General features: G+C 48.7%; 1 protein-coding gene across 2 annotated transcripts in view; it reads right to left on the bottom strand.

Annotated features, from left to right (window-relative positions):
- The window catches only part of GATB (glutamyl-tRNA amidotransferase subunit B), a 101704-nt gene that overhangs the window by 42753 nt on the left and 41494 nt on the right, over positions 1–17457 (bottom strand). For both annotated transcript variants that reach the window (XM_061383992.1, XM_061383991.1), the window contains exons 3-5: positions 14411–14524; positions 11908–12106; positions 11165–11287 (exon numbers count right to left, since the gene is read on the bottom strand). In XM_061383992.1, the coding sequence (XP_061239976.1) occupies positions 11165–11287; positions 11908–12106; positions 14411–14524 (436 nt within the window). The remainder of the gene's footprint in view (positions 1–11164; positions 11288–11907; positions 12107–14410; positions 14525–17457) is intronic.

Here is a 17457-nt window from a genome sequence, read left to right as displayed (position 1 = left end):
CGCTCCCCAAGGGCCACCCATGCTGACAGGCAGGGAAAAGCCACCTTTTAGCCCAGAAATGACTCTGTGTCTCTATTACTTCTCCCATTTCTCCAAAAACCTCTTAGCCCCTGTGGACACTGTGTGCTTCCTTGAGCCTCAAGAATCCCCAGTGACTTCTGATACCATCAGACTCTCTATGGGGACCCTGCTTAGTCCTCTGACTACATCCTGTCAGCTCCTCCCACAAACGTCCCTGGCAGCCGACCCCTACCTCGGCATCCCCCCCCCACCCCGCTGCCTTCCCTGCCTGAGGGCTCACATCCCACCCTGGCATCCCACCCTGCCGTCGGAGCGGCGACCCCTCCTCGTCCAGCCACCCCCTCCCTCCGTTCTGGCCGTGTCCTCCCACAGGACTGCAGCATCCATCAGCGCTGGACCACGTGCACAGCTGGCTCCCACCGGTGTCCCACCTCCACCCAGCACTCACCAGCCCTCCCCTGGCCTTGGCCACCGCGCCCCAGCGCTTTCCACCGCTCACTCCCTGCCTGCCGCTGGTCCCCACGTGCCCTGGTCATCACTGGTATTGTCCCTCCTTGAACCTCGGCTCAGCCTTCAAGGTCCCACACGAGTGGGACTTTCTCTTCCCCACCTCTACTGGTGCTCCTCCGAGTTACCGGAATACACGCTCAGGACCGCAGCCTATTCGGAATTCATCTTATCTTTAAGACCAGAGAGAAGGCCTTTGAGAATGGGGCCCAAGTGTAGAATCCCCACCCCTCTTTCCTTCCAAGGACACCATTCCTTCAGTTCTCTCCTCTCTCCATACCAGTTGTTAATTTTCTTCCTCATGGCCCCTGTATGTATACGTATGCAACAGTATTTTTCACTAAAAACAGAACCTGAAGACCTGCTCCCTTGAACGCAATTCTCTGTCCATCATCCGGCTAGTCTCTGCTTTCCTTTTCAGCAAATCCTCTCAAACAAATACTGTTTGCTTGCTGACACACAGTCTCCATGATCTCACCCTTCAGTCACTCCTGAACCTGTCAGCCTGGCTTCTGCCCCCATCTCCCCAAAAACACCTTGCCAAAGTCACCAACAGGCCCTGGCCGTCGAATCCCTCGGACACACGGACACCGGACATGCTGCGCCTTCACCTCGCTAGATACACCAGCAGCACGTAACCTGCCAACCGCTCTCAGCAGCTGGCACCATCACTCTCTAGGTCTCCTCCGGGCTCCTGAGCTCGTTTCCACGTCTCTATCATCTGTTCCCATCCTTGTGCGCTCTCTGTAAAGGAGTGTGGCTTTAAATACCACCGCTGCTCTGACAATCCCTAGACTTCTCACTTCAGCCCAGACCCCTGCTCTGACCTCTGACGTATCCTTCAGCTCCCCGCGGGGGCGGTCGGGGCGTGTCAGTTTCCCCAACTGAAGGATCTCCCCATCCGCAGAGCTATCTTTGTCCTCAGCCTCCTGGTGATGACAAACGGCGCCACCACCTTGTGCCTCAAGCGTGACCTCTTCCTGCCTCTTGCCTTCTACATCAGCCTGTTAACCAATCCTGTTGTTTCTAAAAACCCCCTCGAAGCCACCTATCTTGACCTGTCCATCCTCACGAACACCAGCTCTGCCCACACCAGCATCACCTCCACTGAACTACTGGGAAGGCTTCTTACCCGGGCTCTGCTTCTACTCGTATCCTGCTGAAACCCGTGGTCCAGAGCACCCACAGTGGTTTCCTAAAACATTCATCTGACTTTGTCTTTCAGCAGCTTAAAACCCTTCTGTGACCTCCCACTGTGGAATGAAATCCAAACTTATCTTGGTCTTATCACTGTGTTTAGCCCTCTGACCTTTTCAGTCTTACCTGAGGCACAGCCCCCTGCTCCTGGCACTCTCCCTGCACTGCTGGTGTTAATACCTGCAGGCACATTCTACACTTTCCCTCACTTCCAGGACGTGGCCTGGGATCCTGGCTGGGTGCTCACCCTCTAGCTGACGCTGTATGAAGCCTTGGAGCGTTCTCCTGAGGTCCTCGCCTTCCAACGGTATCCTTTATCACGGTACCTTCTGTGCTTCCTTAATGCACTTCTCACTACGTGCCATGAGCTAAGTCGCTTTGGTCGTGTCCAGCTCTTTGCAACCCTATGGACTGTAAGAGCCCGCCAAGCTCCTCTGTCCGTGGGGCTTTTCAGACAAGAAGACTGAAGTGGGCTGTCATGCCCTCCTCTTCCAGGGGATCTTCCCGACCCAGGGATTGAACCCTCATCTCTTATGTCTCCTGTACCGGCAGGTGGATGCTTTACCACTGCACCACCCGGGAAGCCCCACTTACCACTGTAACTATTAAACTACTTCGTCTTATTTGTTAATGTATGTGTCTGTCTCGTGAATATGTACTCTCTTCCTCACTGCTCTATTCAGAACCTAGAGCTGACTCTGGCACAAGGTAACTGCTCAAGGAGTTCACACCCTGGTACTTGCCTGAGAAATCAGTAAGCAGACTGGTCTCACAGTAGGTTCCTGACAAGTTCTAAAGTTCTGTCTGAACAGGACTAATCTACTGAATCATCTGAAAGGCCCATTCAGCTCAAAGGAAAACTTGCCAAGTATGCTGAGCTCTGCCCAACCCCATTTCAGTATTTGGGAGAGAACTTTTTTTGAGCTCTGAGAACCTTGAATAGGACCTCACTTGCTTTTAAAATAAAACCATCTCTCACAATTTAGACTTTTAATTTGGAAGAGGAACAAAAGCACGAGTTTCAGTGTCTCCCAGGGAAGATCACGCTCTGCAGATGTCTGAGGGGACTCATTTAGTGTCCTGCAGTGTTGAAAGCGTTCACTTGCCTGGACTCAAATACAGTGCCCAACACGCACAAAAGGCGTTTTACCCAGTGAAGACGAAATACCTTTTAAACAAATTAAGTGAAATTGCCTCAGGTCCACAAAAGCCTCACCAGCCAGGTTGGCTTCAACGCATTCTGCAACACCAGGGGAGGGCCTTCATGAGGACATTATCAAGCTCAATTTCCACCCTCTAGGAGCAGACATGTGTAACAGCCAAATGAAAAACCCCACCACTGAGCACAATGATACGGTGCAGTTACGTGCTATTTTTCCCCCCAAACACATCCACACACGAGAAATACAACACCAGGGCAGAAAACGGCTTCAGTCAACAGCAGCAGCCTGAGGATTTAGTGAAGGTCTGTTAAGCCGTCTCATTCTGGTCATTCATTTCTGGTTTACTCTCCAGAACGCAGATAACAGGGTTTGACAAAAAGTAAGATAAAATAGTGTGACCCAACTTTACTGAAAATATTTCATATAGCTTATTTATCTACAATGAGTGGTATTTCTGTAAACGTAATACTACTTATTAGTATTAATAAGCACATAACATTTAATGAGCACAGGCTATTTGTCAAGACTTGTGATATGTTTTGTGTATATTATCACATTCACTCCCTACAATACAGCATTAATGACAAAGCCACTTAGATGTCCTTGAGGCGATTCATACTTGACAGTCCCCAAACGGAGTTCCAGGCTTCCTCCCACAAGGCTGTTGCTGGCTCGCTCAGCCCACTCTGCTGCCCAACTCTTATCTGATACGCGGATGACTTCCTCTCCTCTTGGGTTTCTTCCTTTCTCTTTCTGTATATATATAGCAACTGGTTTTACAAGTGTAGAAAGGGAGGCTCGGAGAAGTCAAACACCTCACCCAGCTTCTATAGCTGGAAGCACAGGACAGGACTCCACCCCAGGTCTGGGGCCGTGGTGTCTAAAGCACCTACTCTGCTACCCCAGGTCTCCAGGCTGTTTGGCCACCCTGTCGCGGCTGGCACCAGGAAGCAGGGGCACGCAGTGCTTAAACAGGAGGGGCTCCGATCCCAGCTCAGTCACTTCCTGTGTGCCCTGGCCACACCACCCAACCTGTAAGCCTCCACTCCTCATGTACAACAGGCACAGTAGTAACAGTCTCTGGGGAAAGTAATGGGATTTAAATGTGAAGAAAAATTAATTTTAAAGAACGCTTTCTGAACAGATGAGCATGTTTAAACAGCAGGTAGTACGGCCTTGGAAACATTCAGTGTATCGACTTGGGTACATGCTCCCCTCAGCAGACTGCTCCGAGGATCTCAACAGTAATGGCCACTGAGAAGGAAATGACTTCTGGAACCCAGGCCGAGCCAGCCCACGCTCATTAGCAAAACTATCGGGAACTCACTGAATCATAGCCCGGAGCAACTGAAGCTTTACTGCAAAAGCACGTGGGGGTCCACTGGCGCCCTCCGGGGTGGCCCTCGGTTCCGAGACCTGTCTCCACTGGTGACGCAGTGCCCTGCAGTGGGGGGACATAAGGACGAGCAAGGGGGCTGGGCTGACAGAGCTGAGGGCACCAACAGCGGGACCCCTGCAGACCCCAGGCGGACCTTCGCTCCCCACAGCACTCAGGACTCTCTCATACACGCTGCGCTGTGCCGGGGGCAACCGTGTTGGATTCGTATTTAGAAGCAACAAAAAGCATCATGACGAATGAGATTTAATAAACCCTCTCTGCCGTCACCGCCTGATGAGTTCTTGCTGCTCTGGTTTATCTCTTGGCAAGGACCTGATGGAACTATTTCTCAGCTAACAGGTGGTCTGTTTATTATTCCACAGGTTTGGTAGGAACCACAGTTATTTTGAAAAAGAATGGAAAAATAAAAAGGTCTGTTTATTATTCCATAGGTTTGGTACGAACCACAGTTATTTTGAAAAAGAATGGAAAAATAAAAAGAATTTTTTAACAGCAATAGTGCAAAAATGGATAACCATTCAGCCTGCCCATACTTTATTTCTGTTCTATGTGTAAAAAGGCAGCAGGAGTCATAAATCTAGCATGGAGAGGTCTCTTATTCTAACACAGACCCTCTTTTCTACACACAGACTTGCAGGCAGCTAACCTTTACGCCACTCAAACTCCTGTGGCTCTGTTTGTCCAGCCTGTAGCTTAAAGAAGACAGCAAATCAGCAAGTTCTGTCTCCAGATTCAACCCAAACCATGGCTTTGATGTTACAATTTGTTGCCCATAAAATGTCCTATGTGACAAAGATGACGTTACAGCTTCTTAAGTCCCTTTGTAACATGCAAATAAATGTGACAAAATGGTCAATAAATGGTATTATAATCTAACAAGCAGATGGATCACCTGCGTCAATAGTACTTAATGGCACCTCTTGTGACTACCTGAGATGGCTAATTGTTTGTGTGAACAGGACTGAGCCAAGGGGAGCCTGGATATTTGATTAAATGTTATTTTGGATGTGTCCTTAGGGTGTTTCTAAAGGAGATTTACATTTGAACTGATAGTGAGTAAAGCAGACTACCTGCCCATGAGGGTGGGCTTTATTCAATCCACTGAAAACAAGAACAAAGGGCCCAGTGGGGGTGAAACCAAGGAAGATGCTATGGGGCTCCTGGACAACGAAGCCTTTCTGTGTCCCCCATTTCTTGCTTGTAGGGAACAGACTCCAGCCTCTGCGACCTTCCCTGAGTTCCAAAGGGCAGATTCAAACAGTTGCTAATCAGGGAAGGAAGGAGATGCATAGACAAGGGAGGGGCAGGCAAGAAACACTAGTGCAGGCCTGGGGCGGGGTCCTGGTCCCGCCCCAGGAGATTCACACAACAAGCTCTTTATAAGAACTAAGATCAGATCAGATCAGATCAGATCAGTCGCGCAACCCCATGAATCGAAGCACACCAGGCCTCCCTGTCCATCACCAGCTCCTGGAGTTCACTCAGACTCATGTCCATGGAGTCAGTGATGCCATCCAGCCATCGCATCCTCTGTCGTCCCCTTCTCCTCCTGCCCCCAATCCCTCCCAGCATCAGAGTCTTTTCCAATGAGTCAACTCTTCGCATGAGGTGGCCAAAGTACTGGAGTTTCAGCTTCAGCATCAGTCCTTCCAATGTACATTCAGGACTGATTTCCTTTAGGATGGACTGGTTTGATAGCCTTGCAGTCCAAGGGACTCTCAAGAGTATTCTCCAACACCACAGTTCAAAAGCATCAATTCTTCGGTGCTCAGCTTTCTTTATAGTCCAATTCTCACATCCATACTGGAAAAACCATAGCCTTGACTAGACGGACCTTTGTTGGCAAAATAATGTCTCTGCTTTTTAATATGCTGTCTAGGTTGGTCATGACTTTTCTTCCAGGGAGTATCATTTTATATAATGGCTGCAGTCATCATCTGCAGTGATTTTGGAGCCCGAAAAAATAAAGTTTGCCACTGTTTACACTGTTTCTCCATCTATTTGCCATGAAGTGACAGGATCAGATGCCATGATCTGTTTTCTAAATGTTGAGCTTTAAGCCAATTTTTTCACTCTCCTCTTTAACTTTCATCAAGAGGCTCTTTAGTCCTTCTTCACTTTCTGCCATAAACGTGGTGTCATCTGCCTATCTGAGGTTATTGATATTTCTCCCAGCAATCTTGATTGCAGCTTGTGTTTCCTACAGCCCAGTGTTTCTCATGATGTACTCTGCATAGAAGTTAAATAAGCAGGGTGACAATATACACCCTTGACGTATTCCTTTTCCTATTTGGAACCAGTCTGCTGTTCCAGGTCCAGTTCTAACTGTTGCTTCCTGACCTGCATATAGGTTTCTCAAAAGGCCGGTCAGGTGGTCTGGTATTCCCATCTCTTTCAGAATTTCCCACAGTTTGTTGTGATCCACACAGTCAAAGGCTTTGGCATAGTCAATAAAGCAGAAATAGATGTTTTTCTGGAACTCACTTTTTTTTTCAATGATCCAGTGGATGTTGGCAATTTGATCTCTGGTTCCTCTGCCTTTTCTAAATCCAGCATGAACACCTGGAAATTCACTGTTCACATACTGCTGAAGCCTGGTTTGGAGAATTTTGAGCATTACTTTACTAGCGTGTGAGATGAGTGCAATTGTGCGGTAGTTTGAGCATTCTTTGGCATTGCCTTTCTTTGGGATTGGAATGAAAACTGACCTTTTCCAGTCCTGTGGCCACTGCTGAAGTTTTCCAAATTTGCTGGCATATTGAGTGCAGCACTTTCACAGCATTATCTTTCAGGATTTGAAAGAGCTCAACTGGAATTCCATCACCTCCACTAGCTTTGTTTGTAGTGATGCTTTCTAAGGCCCACTCGACTTCACATTCCAGGAGCCCTGGCTCTAGGTGAGTGACCACACCATTGTGATTATTTGGGTCACGAAGATCTTTTTTGTACAGTTCTGTGTATTCCTGCCATCTCTTCTTAATATCTTCTGCTTCTGTTAGGTCCCTACCATTTCTGTCCTTTACTGAGCCCATCTTTGCATGAAATGTTCCCTTGGTATCTCTAATTTTCTTGAAGAGATCTCTAGCCTTTCCCATTCTATTGTTACCCTCTATTTCTCTGCACTGATCACTGAGGAAGGCTTTCTTATCTCTCTCTGCTATTCTTTGGGACTCTGCATTCAAATGGGAATATCTTTCCTTTCCTCCTTTGCTTTTGGCTTCCCTTGTTTTCTCAGCTATTTGTAAAGCCTCCTCAGATAGCCATTTTGCTTTTTTGCATTTCTTTTTCTTGGGAATGGTCTTGATCCCTGTCTCCTGTACAATGTTAGGAATCTCTGTCTATAGTTCATCAGGCACTCTGTCTATCAGATCTATTCCCTTAAATCTATGTCTCACTTCCACCATACAGTCATAAAGGATTTGATTTAGGTCATACCTGAATGCTCTAGTGATTTTCCCTACTTTCTTCAATTCAAGTCTGAATTTGGTAATAAGAAGTTCATGATTTGAGTCACAGTCAGCTCCAAGTCTTGTTTTGCTTACCGTATACACCTTCTCCATCTTTGGCTGCAAAGGATATAATCAATCTGATTTTGGTGTTGACCATCTGGTGATGTCCATGTGTAGAGTCTTCTCTTGTGTTGTTGGAAGAGGGTGTTTGCTATGACCAGTGCGTTCTCTTGGCAGAACTCTATTAGCCTTTGCTCTGCTTCATTCTGTACTCCAAGGCCAAAATAGCCTGTTACTCCAGGTGTTTCCTGACTTCCTACTTTTGCATTCCAGTCCCCTACAATGAAAAGGACATCTTTTTTGGGTGTTAATTCTAGAAGGTCTTGTAGGTCTTCATAGAACCGTTCAACTTCAGCTTCTTCAGCATTACTGGTTGGTGCATAGACTTGGATTACCGTGATATTGAATGGTTTGCCTTGGAGATGAACAAAGATCATTCTGTCGGTTTTGAGACTGCATGCAATTACTGCATTTTGGACTGTTTTGTTGACTATGATGGCTACTCCATTTCTTCTAAGGGATTCTTGCCCACAGTAGTAGATATAATGGTTATCTGAATTATATTCACCCATTCCAGTCCATCTTAGTTCACTAATTCTTAGAATGTCAATGTTCACTCTTGCCATCTCCTGTTTGACCACTTCCAATTTGCCTTGATTCACGGACTTAGCATTCCGGGTTCTTATGCAGTATTGCTCTTTACAGCATCGGACCTTGCTTCTATCACCAGTCAATCCACAAGTGGGTGTTGTTTTTGCTTTGGTTCCATCTCTTCATTCTTTCTGGAGTTATTTCTCCACTGATCTCCAGTAGCATATTGGGCAACTACCAACTGGCAGAGTTCATCTTTTAGTGTCCTATCTTTTGCCTTTTCATACTGTTCATGGGGTTCTCAAGGCAGGAATACTGAAGTGGTTTACCATTTCCTTCTCCAGTGGACCACATTCTGTCAGAACTCTCCACTATGACCTGTCCATCTTGGGCAGCCCTACAGTGCATGGCTCATAGTTTCATTGAGTCAGACAAGGCTGTGATCCACATGATGAGATTGATAACCTTGAGAACCACAGAAGCTCATCAGCAGATCACCTGAGGCTAGATTAAAGGAGCAAGGCCCTGCACACACCCAGCTTCTTGTCAGCAACCCCACCTTTCAATCACTGGTGTAAAACTCTTCACCAAATCCTCCCAGGTTGGGACACACAGTGTTGAGGGGCACGGATCCACCTGAAACAGGGGGGTAGAACCCTTGAAAGAGTGACATAGCCTGAGAAGTCAACATAAACTGATTAGAACCAAATGGGTCCAAGATGGTGGGCAAGTTGACTTCCCCTGGACCCTGAGCCTCAGTGTATGCTCACTGTAACACATGAGCGAGCTAAACTACACAACCACAGGTGCCACGACAGTCCCCAGGCTGATCATCAAAGACCAAAACGTGAGCGGTGCCCCAATTCCTGGAAATCTCCATCCCTTCCCCAAACAGTTGGAATAATCCTCCCAATCATTAGCCTGTGAAACTACCCAGCTCATAAAAGCTAACTATACCATATTTCAAGGCCCCTTTCACCTCATGAATGGTCTACAGCCTGTCTGTGGAATGTGTTTCTCTCTAAATAAATCCACTTCTCACCTATCAATTTATCTCTCATGGAATTCTTTCTGCAATGAGATATCAAGAACCTAAACCTTAATCTTTATTGGGCTTTCCTGGTGGCTCAGACGGTAAAGAATCTGCCTGCAATGTGGGAGACCTGGGTTCAAACCCTGGGTTGGGAAGATCCCCTGGAGGAGGGCATGGCAACCCGCTTCAGTATTCTTGCCTGGAGAATCCCTGTTGACAGAGGAGCCTGGCAGGCTGCAATCCATGGGGTCACAAAGAGTCAGACACGATTGAGTGACTAAGAACAGGTAACCTTCATTAAGTCCTAAAACAAGGTGTGTGATCTTAGTTGGAACACTGTGGGTTTTCGCCAGATTTTCAGTCCCTGGCTGCATCGGTTCAAGTTGCAGTCAGGGTTACAGCCAGGTTGTGGGCACAAGTCCCAGTCTGAATCACACAGTTTCACCTGTTTGCCTGGCAAAAAAAAAATCAAGCTATTCTTTTCTATTTCACCCAAAACTCTTTCTCTGAGATTTGATTTAGCACTGGTGCAGAGGCTGAGTTTTCAGCATCAGGGGAAATCTGCTGTCTCTGCATGACTGCCTTGGAGCTGGGATAGCAGTCTTGCCTTGGACTCTGGCTCCGATTGGAACGTACACCCTTGGTTGTCCTGATTCTCAGGCCTTCAGTCTCAAGCTGGAACTATAATACTATTGGCTCTCCTGCTGCTTGCTGACTGTAAATCTTATGACATCTCAGCCTCCACAATCACATGAGCTAATTCCTTATAGTTAATCTCTTTATATCTCTCTCTCTCACACACACATACACATATTTATTCTGTTTCTCTGAAAAATCTCTAGACTAACACACCAATGTACAGAGCAGTGGATTAACCCATTGCAGACGAAGAACTTGCTCCCTTTCTCTACACTGTCAGGGAGTGCTCTGTGAGTGGCAGTTTTTTAAAAGACCCTGGGAACAGGAAATAGGGGGAAACCACAGAAGAGACGAGCATGGGGATATAAGGATGGGCAGAGCAGTGACAGGAGGGGCAATAAAGAAACTGACTGAAACTTGTGACCTTTATATCCAATCGGCAAACACTTAAAATGTATAGTTTCCTTGATCCCAAATTTGCACAGTTTCTTCTGTTTAGCTCCCTATTACATTTCTATTGTGTATATCTAAGAAATATAGTTTAAATTATAAATGCATTTAACTTTATCTCAGTTAAAGTTTTGTGAAATCACAGTCTTGGTTTGCAGTTGATACAATCTGGCTTCAGTTTTACCTGGATGAAAACTTCGTATAAAAGGCAGAAAAGAAAAAGACCCAAAGGAAAAGCATCAACTGGCAACGAAGCGCTGCCCACACAGAACTCACAAGTAAGGGCTACTCTGCATAAATACGCTGTCTTCTCTCTGAGGCTGATGCAGCTGTTCAAACACATCGTTTTATTAATTCTCACAGCATCCTGATGCAAGAAGCAGGACGCCGCCTCTGGTCCCTCAACTTCTAATCTCACACTTGGGCTCAGTTGCCTCTGTAGGGCTGCTGTTTGTGCGTTTATTTTTGGTCAGGGGCTCAGAAAAGAATCCATGGGAATTCTAAGGGGGAGAAAACACCCTGAGGGAGAAAAGGCTGAGAAAGGATACATACAATCCCACTGTAGCAAATGTAGAGGATACACTCCAGTGAGGAGAGAGCGCAGAAGCAGACAGGAAGAAGGGGGAGAGGAGCGAGCTTCTTCTGCGGCTTTTACCTGCCATGTTCGCCTGGCTGGTCCCCAAGGCCTGAAGAATCAGCTGCAGCTCCCTGACAGCTGTGGCCGCCTCTTCTCCACAGGACATGTCCGGCTCCAGGACCAGTTCCAGAAGGCCGATCCCTACCAGAGAGACAGAGTCAGCCTGACCGGACCTCTCTAGTTTTGGTCCCCAGGCACATCAGCCTAGAGTTTTAGGAAAACCCTGCGCCACTGACAGGCTTCCCGAGTGGCTCAGTGGTACAGGATCTGCCTGCAATGCAGGAGACGTACGGTTTGATCCCTGGGTCAGGAAAATCCCCTGGAGGAGGGTGTGGCTACCCACTCCAGGATTCTTGCCTAGAGAACTCCATGGACAGAGGAGCCTGGCGGGCCATAGTCCGTGGGGCTGCAGAGTGGGACACTGAGCGACTGAGCGTGCACACATCATTGATGGGCTCCGACTCACTTCTCTTTACCCTCACTTCTGAATTTTTAACTTTGGTTCTTTTAATGTCTGCTTCCAACACCAAGCTGCTTGGTCCCTGACTAGGTGGTGAAGTGGATTTCAGTTTAGTCGTGGGTTAGAAGGCAGTCCACAGAAAGCACAGTCCCCACCTGGCTTGCTAATCAGCTCCGCCAACACCAATGTTGATATCCTGACCCATCTGTCAACCTCTGGGGCCTGCTTTCTCACCTGGATTGGGAAAACCCTGGAGGGGATGGGCGGTGGCAGGAAAGAAGACGAGCATCCCCAAGCCTACCTGCCCTGTTCAGGTCAATGAGCGTCTGGGACCGCAGGTCGTCATGCAGGCTTTTGCCACTGTCCTGCTCCAGCTGGATCTGCTTCACCCTCACGGTCCTGGTGACCATCTGACTTGGCTTCCTCCCCACATAGACGCTGTATGCCAAGCTCCCGTTCACAGCGATCGGCAGCCTCTGCTGGGTAATCTGGTAGCCCGCCTGCAGGCAAATGGGGGCCAGAGTCACTAGTCTGTAAGTCAAAGCTGGGAACCAGTTGATCACTCCTTTTAATGTCCTAAAACTACAAGCTTACTTAAAAACACAATACGACAACAACAAAAAAAGGAAAACGAGCCGAAAGATTAGTCTATGCGCTGCAGCCATAATCTAGCCTGGCCTCTCCTGACTTCTCTGAGTCCCCGGTCCCCACGCCCCCAATAATGAAGCCGTAAAGCACACAGATCCTCACTCTTCCCTGCGGAGTACCATTCTGGGGACTAACAGTCATCTCTCTGTCTGCAGCCTCTGAGAAAAGAGCGTGCTGTTTCCACTTAGTTCATTAGCTCAGCCCTGCATCTGCTTACTGGGCTCCTGACAGACCCTCTTACTGGGAGTGCTGGCTAAGCACCCTGCCATCGCGTCTCAGCGCAGCCGACAGCAGCTGCCAGCGCCGTGAGCCTGGTTTTGTTCCTGCTCTCTGAGCTAACCGATCATGTCAGATGCCCTCCCTGAAAAAACTTCCCTTGTTCCTCGAGCCAGAAAATGCAGTGACACTCACGCTCCACTAATAGGAAGCATGGAGCACTAAAACACTGATGGATGTTGCCAGCGCTCCCTCACCACCTTCTGAGTGGGCGGGAAGGACTCCTTTCAGATGCACGCACACTAAAGAGAGGGCAGGTGAGACTCGGCGAAGAACAGAGGATGACACTGATGCAGCGTCCCCAGACACTGTTCTCGGCGCTTCGCACCGTTTAGTTCTCAGGAGAGCCCCAGGAACAAAGCACAGGGCATGGAGAGACTAAGGACCCACGGCCAAAGCCACAGAGCCAGTAAGCATCAACGTTAGGGTGTGAACTCGGGTGACCTGGCTCCACAGTCTATGTTCCTGGCTTCCTGGCCAGCCCTGTTCAAGCTTAAGCTGTACCAGAATCACCTGGCAGGGCGGTCAAAACACAGATCTTCTGACCCCACCTGAAGTGTTTCTAACTCTGCAGGTCTGGGGTGGTGCCTGAGAATCTGTATTTCTGACACGTTCCTAGGAGACGCTGATGCTAGTGGCCTGGGGAACACACTTTGAGAACCACTGCATTAGGCCACCTTGTTTTCTGTGCTAAGACAGCAAGTCTTAATCTGTAAAAATTAAACTCTGGGAATGGTTGCCAACTAAAATACAGATGCTCTGTGAAACTGTGATAATATGAATCAACTGTGTAGATAAAAACGAACACTTTTTTAGTATAAGCATGTCCCGTGTAATATTTGGCAACACTAACTCCAGATTATGTGAGCTACCTGGGCCAGAAAGATCAGAAAGCCAGAAAAAATAAAGCATCTCATTTTTCAGTTGCTTACTGCTACATCTCCCACCTTAACCAAACTCGTTATCGCTCTTAAAAGATGAATAAATGCAGTTTAATTATTTCTTCCCTACCAGGCAGTGGAACTTGCTAAAAAGCTGGCAGTCAGAGGGGAAAAATAGCAGCAACTAGAGAATTCAGGTTCCCGTTGCACTTTTTATTTAATTCCACTCCTGCGTGCACCTGCTGAAAGCAGCTCACCCCCGCCTTCAGTTCCGGGAGAATAACATGAAACAGAATCAGCACTGCTGACAGCCTGAACCTCAAGCGGGGCCACACTCGCCATCAGAGGCTCAGAGCAAATCAAACATCATTTGGGAAACCCACTCACCATTACAGTTTTGGTTCAGTTCAATACTATGAAAAATTGGCTCCAGTTCACACTGGCTTTTCTCATAAAGAAAAAAAACTTTCTAATTTTAAGGAAAAGGCAGGTTAATATCGGGTTTACTGCTTTGCCAATTACTGTCATCCATCCAGGCTTCTGGTTCATGTCTCCACTTACTACTGTCCACTTAAGCGGCCCTTGGGGATGGCAGGCATGTCTGCAGAGGAGATGGTCCTATTACTGGGAATCCCAACTTGACAGAGGGGTGCTCTCCCTGTCCTCCGAGCCACAGGATGCATTGACCACTGCATGGAGGTGGCTTCCATCCTAAACGGCAATTAGCACCAAACCCCACAGCTGGGCTGAGCCTGAGAACGCAGGCTGCCTCCCCTCTGTGGTCAATTACGAACGAGCCCCCAGAGCACAAGGCTCCTGGTTGGAGCTGGCAATCAGGACCCCGTGTCCGATCTGGTCTACGTTGCGGGGAACTGGCTTCATCAGCCAGGCAGGGCCTCCCGCAGGGCTGGACTGAGCTCTGGCTGAGGACGCATGCAGCACCCCCCACAGCAAAGTCCTGGCTCTGGGTACAGGGATGGACAGACAGAGCGTACTCACAGGGAGGTCTGCATAGAAGTAGTGCTTCCGGTCAAACAAGGACTTCCTGTTGATGTGACAGTCCAGGGCTAGGCCAGTCATCACGGCTGCTTCCACGCACCGCCTGTTGAGGACCTGCAGGGACAAGACACTTACCGTCTGAGCAATTATGCTTCCCTATGGACATCCTCCCTGGACCTGCGATCTCACCCTTCAACAGGTATGAGCTCTGGTTCTTCCTATGGGCAGCTCAGCTCACAAGCCAACTCAGTGTATCTGGAATTGGGGAAGTGAGTGAAAGTCTCTCAGTCGTGTCGGACTCTCTGTGACCCTATGGACTGTAGCCCGCCAGGCTCCTCTGTCCATGTGATTCTCTAGGCAAGAATACTGCAGCGGGTAGCTGTTCCCTTTTCCAGGGGATCTTCCCAACCCAGGGACTGAACCCAGGTCTCCCTCACTGCAGGTGGATTCTTTACCATCTGAGCCACCAGCGAAGCCCAAATTGGGCAAAGTTGATTAAAAAGTTGTGGTGGTGGTGGGCACTTAATAACTGCCTCGTCTGGAGTCCTTTCCCCTGACACGACATCGAAGTTAACACGGAGGGTCCCAGCACAGCTCAGGAGAGAGGTAACCACAAGGAATACCTTAGTCTCACCCCACTGCTAGCAGAACAAGAAGCCGCTCAGAACACACAGAGGCACTGACTCCTGGAGGAGGATTGGAGAAGCAGCCCTCCAAACCACCTCGGAGAGGCTGGGAAACACTGAGACAGAGAGAGAATGTGCTTCTGGAACCGACAGGGCTGCAGCCATCTCCCCCAGGGCTGGGAAGTGCCGTGCGCCTGCCTCCTGCTTTGGGTCCAGGCCCAGCTGAGCCCCCAGAAGGCGGGCCTGGGCACACTTCCCCTTCACCTGCTGCCTCCGGGGCTTCCGAGTTCCTTTTGGATCCCACCCTGTCCAGCTTTCAGGAGCATAAGACCAAGAAAGGGCTAGCAAATTTTCCAGCTCCAAAGGAAGCAAACAGCTTTCGGAAATCTGGGTGGGTAAGTGGCCGGAATAAGGTGGACAACTAGAGATAAGGAAAAAATGTATTGAGATGTGGAGTCAGACAGGCCCTCACCCCTCTTGCGCTGTGTGTCTGTACAGCTGCAGGCCTGGAAGCCACAGTTCCCCATCTCAGGGAGAGAGAGAGATGCATGCAGAGTGGGCAGTCACGGCTGGCTACAATCACAGCCCCTCTAGGGCAGGAATTCAATAAACAGTCCCTTTTCCCCACTCTGCTTCAGGGGAAGTTTTGAGGACTGCGCTTGCTCTGCAATATGTTTCTGTTTTTCATTAGAATATTTATGAGGTTCTTTAGTGCATTTAGTATGTTTTTATCTGTGTAGGGCTTTCCGGCTAAGGTTTTTCACAATCACCATTTTATTTCCACCTCACAGCAACTCTGTAAAGAAGGAATTTGTACTCTTTCAACATATCAGAAAAAGAATAAAGACCCAGAAAGACCAAGAGACTCGCCCAGGAAAATGATAAAGCCAGTTCGAGTCCGCACGTGCCTGAGCCCAGAGGGTGACAGTCAGAATCCCCGTGGTGCGGGGACCAGGCACCCAGACACGGGTGGGACTTGTTGATCAGACAGAGTCTAAATGCAAACCTGTGTAAGAAAATGTGAGAGGTATCTCTACTTGCTGCAACATACAGCCCCCCTCAGCCCCCGCCAAAGAAAAAGCCAACAGCAAACCTCCCTCCTAAAAACATCCTCCCAGGCCTGGTTTTGGAAGCCAGGTTACAAAATGGAGTTGTCTCACAGCTTCTATTCAGAGCTCTTCATTTTGGGCCAAGTAATATTGTCAGCTCTGCAGTAATAATGGTTTTCATGAAAAGATGTGTGTGTGCTGGGGGCGCTGGGGTGGGGAGACACAGGATGCTCCAATTATCGATGTTTTACTTGCTAATGTTTGGCGTTTTACTGAACAGTTGTTACCACAATACAAATAGAGCTGGTGGAGAATCCTGCCAAATTCAAGCCTGCAGATCTGATCTGGGCCAAGGCGCACGAGAACCTGAAACTGGGGTCCTGCCGCGAGGCTCGCCCCTCTGGGGCTGGGCAGCAGCGTGGTGTGCCTGGAGACTGCTGGACTGGCCGCCTGTCAGTTCTTGCTTTTCCACCCCACTCTTCTCTAACCACCGCTTTCTCTCTCGTCTCTGCCCAGTCTGCCCCTTTGGGACCAACCTGCTCCCTCTTTCTAGGCCTGGAGAGCACCCAGGTCTGTTTTGCTTGCTTCTTTCTGAGCGTGTGCTGCTAATAAACACCCCATGCCTGGTGCTGTGGGGGAGTGGAGAGCCACGGGTGATCACAGACTCACTCTCCCCGTGTGCGCACGAGTACCTGGGCACTTGATAAACCATCATCCATTTCCAAAGGATAAGAATGCGGTAAAACACATAAACATTACAGCAGTATTGAATATACTTTAATCTTTTCTTGATGATTTAGAAGGCCTGGAGCACTTCAGGGTCAGGATTATAAGCATCCATCATCACCACACTACAGGTGCACAGGGGGGCTAGTAAACAGAGAGAGCCAGTTAAAAGAATGCCAAGAAAAAAGAATTTATTACAATCCTAGTCAAGCTGCTTGTGACAGATGGAGGTCCAGGTCAGCATGTTCTGAGGAGAGGATGCAGAATTGGAAACTTCAGCTGGGGCTGTCTTTATCTCACACAGTGCCTTCAGTGTCTATACAGACAGTTCTAGGCTTGAGGGGTGCCGAGTGACACAGGACGCTGCCGCTGGCCTCAAGGAACGTGTGCTGGGGACGTGAGCCTGCCGGCATGGCCTCCACCCTCTGCAAGTGCATCATCCCCATGAGCACAGTCCTGATAAAGGCTCAAATCCTACAGCGTCCTGGGGCCTAAAATCACTTGGCGACCGCCGTGTCTACACGGTAAAGGCCAGCCTCTGCCACGGTCTAGCTCTGACCTGAATCTTCAATTCCATCTCCTAACACACACACACACACACACACACACACACACACAGGAAAGGCCAGGCTCTGCTATGGTCTAG

Source organism: Bos javanicus, chromosome 17 (assembly GCF_032452875.1).
Source record: "Bos javanicus breed banteng chromosome 17, ARS-OSU_banteng_1.0, whole genome shotgun sequence".
In the NCBI taxonomy this organism is placed as follows: domain Eukaryota; kingdom Metazoa; phylum Chordata; class Mammalia; order Artiodactyla; family Bovidae; genus Bos; species Bos javanicus.
This window is presented reverse-complemented; position numbering and strand designations above follow the sequence as displayed.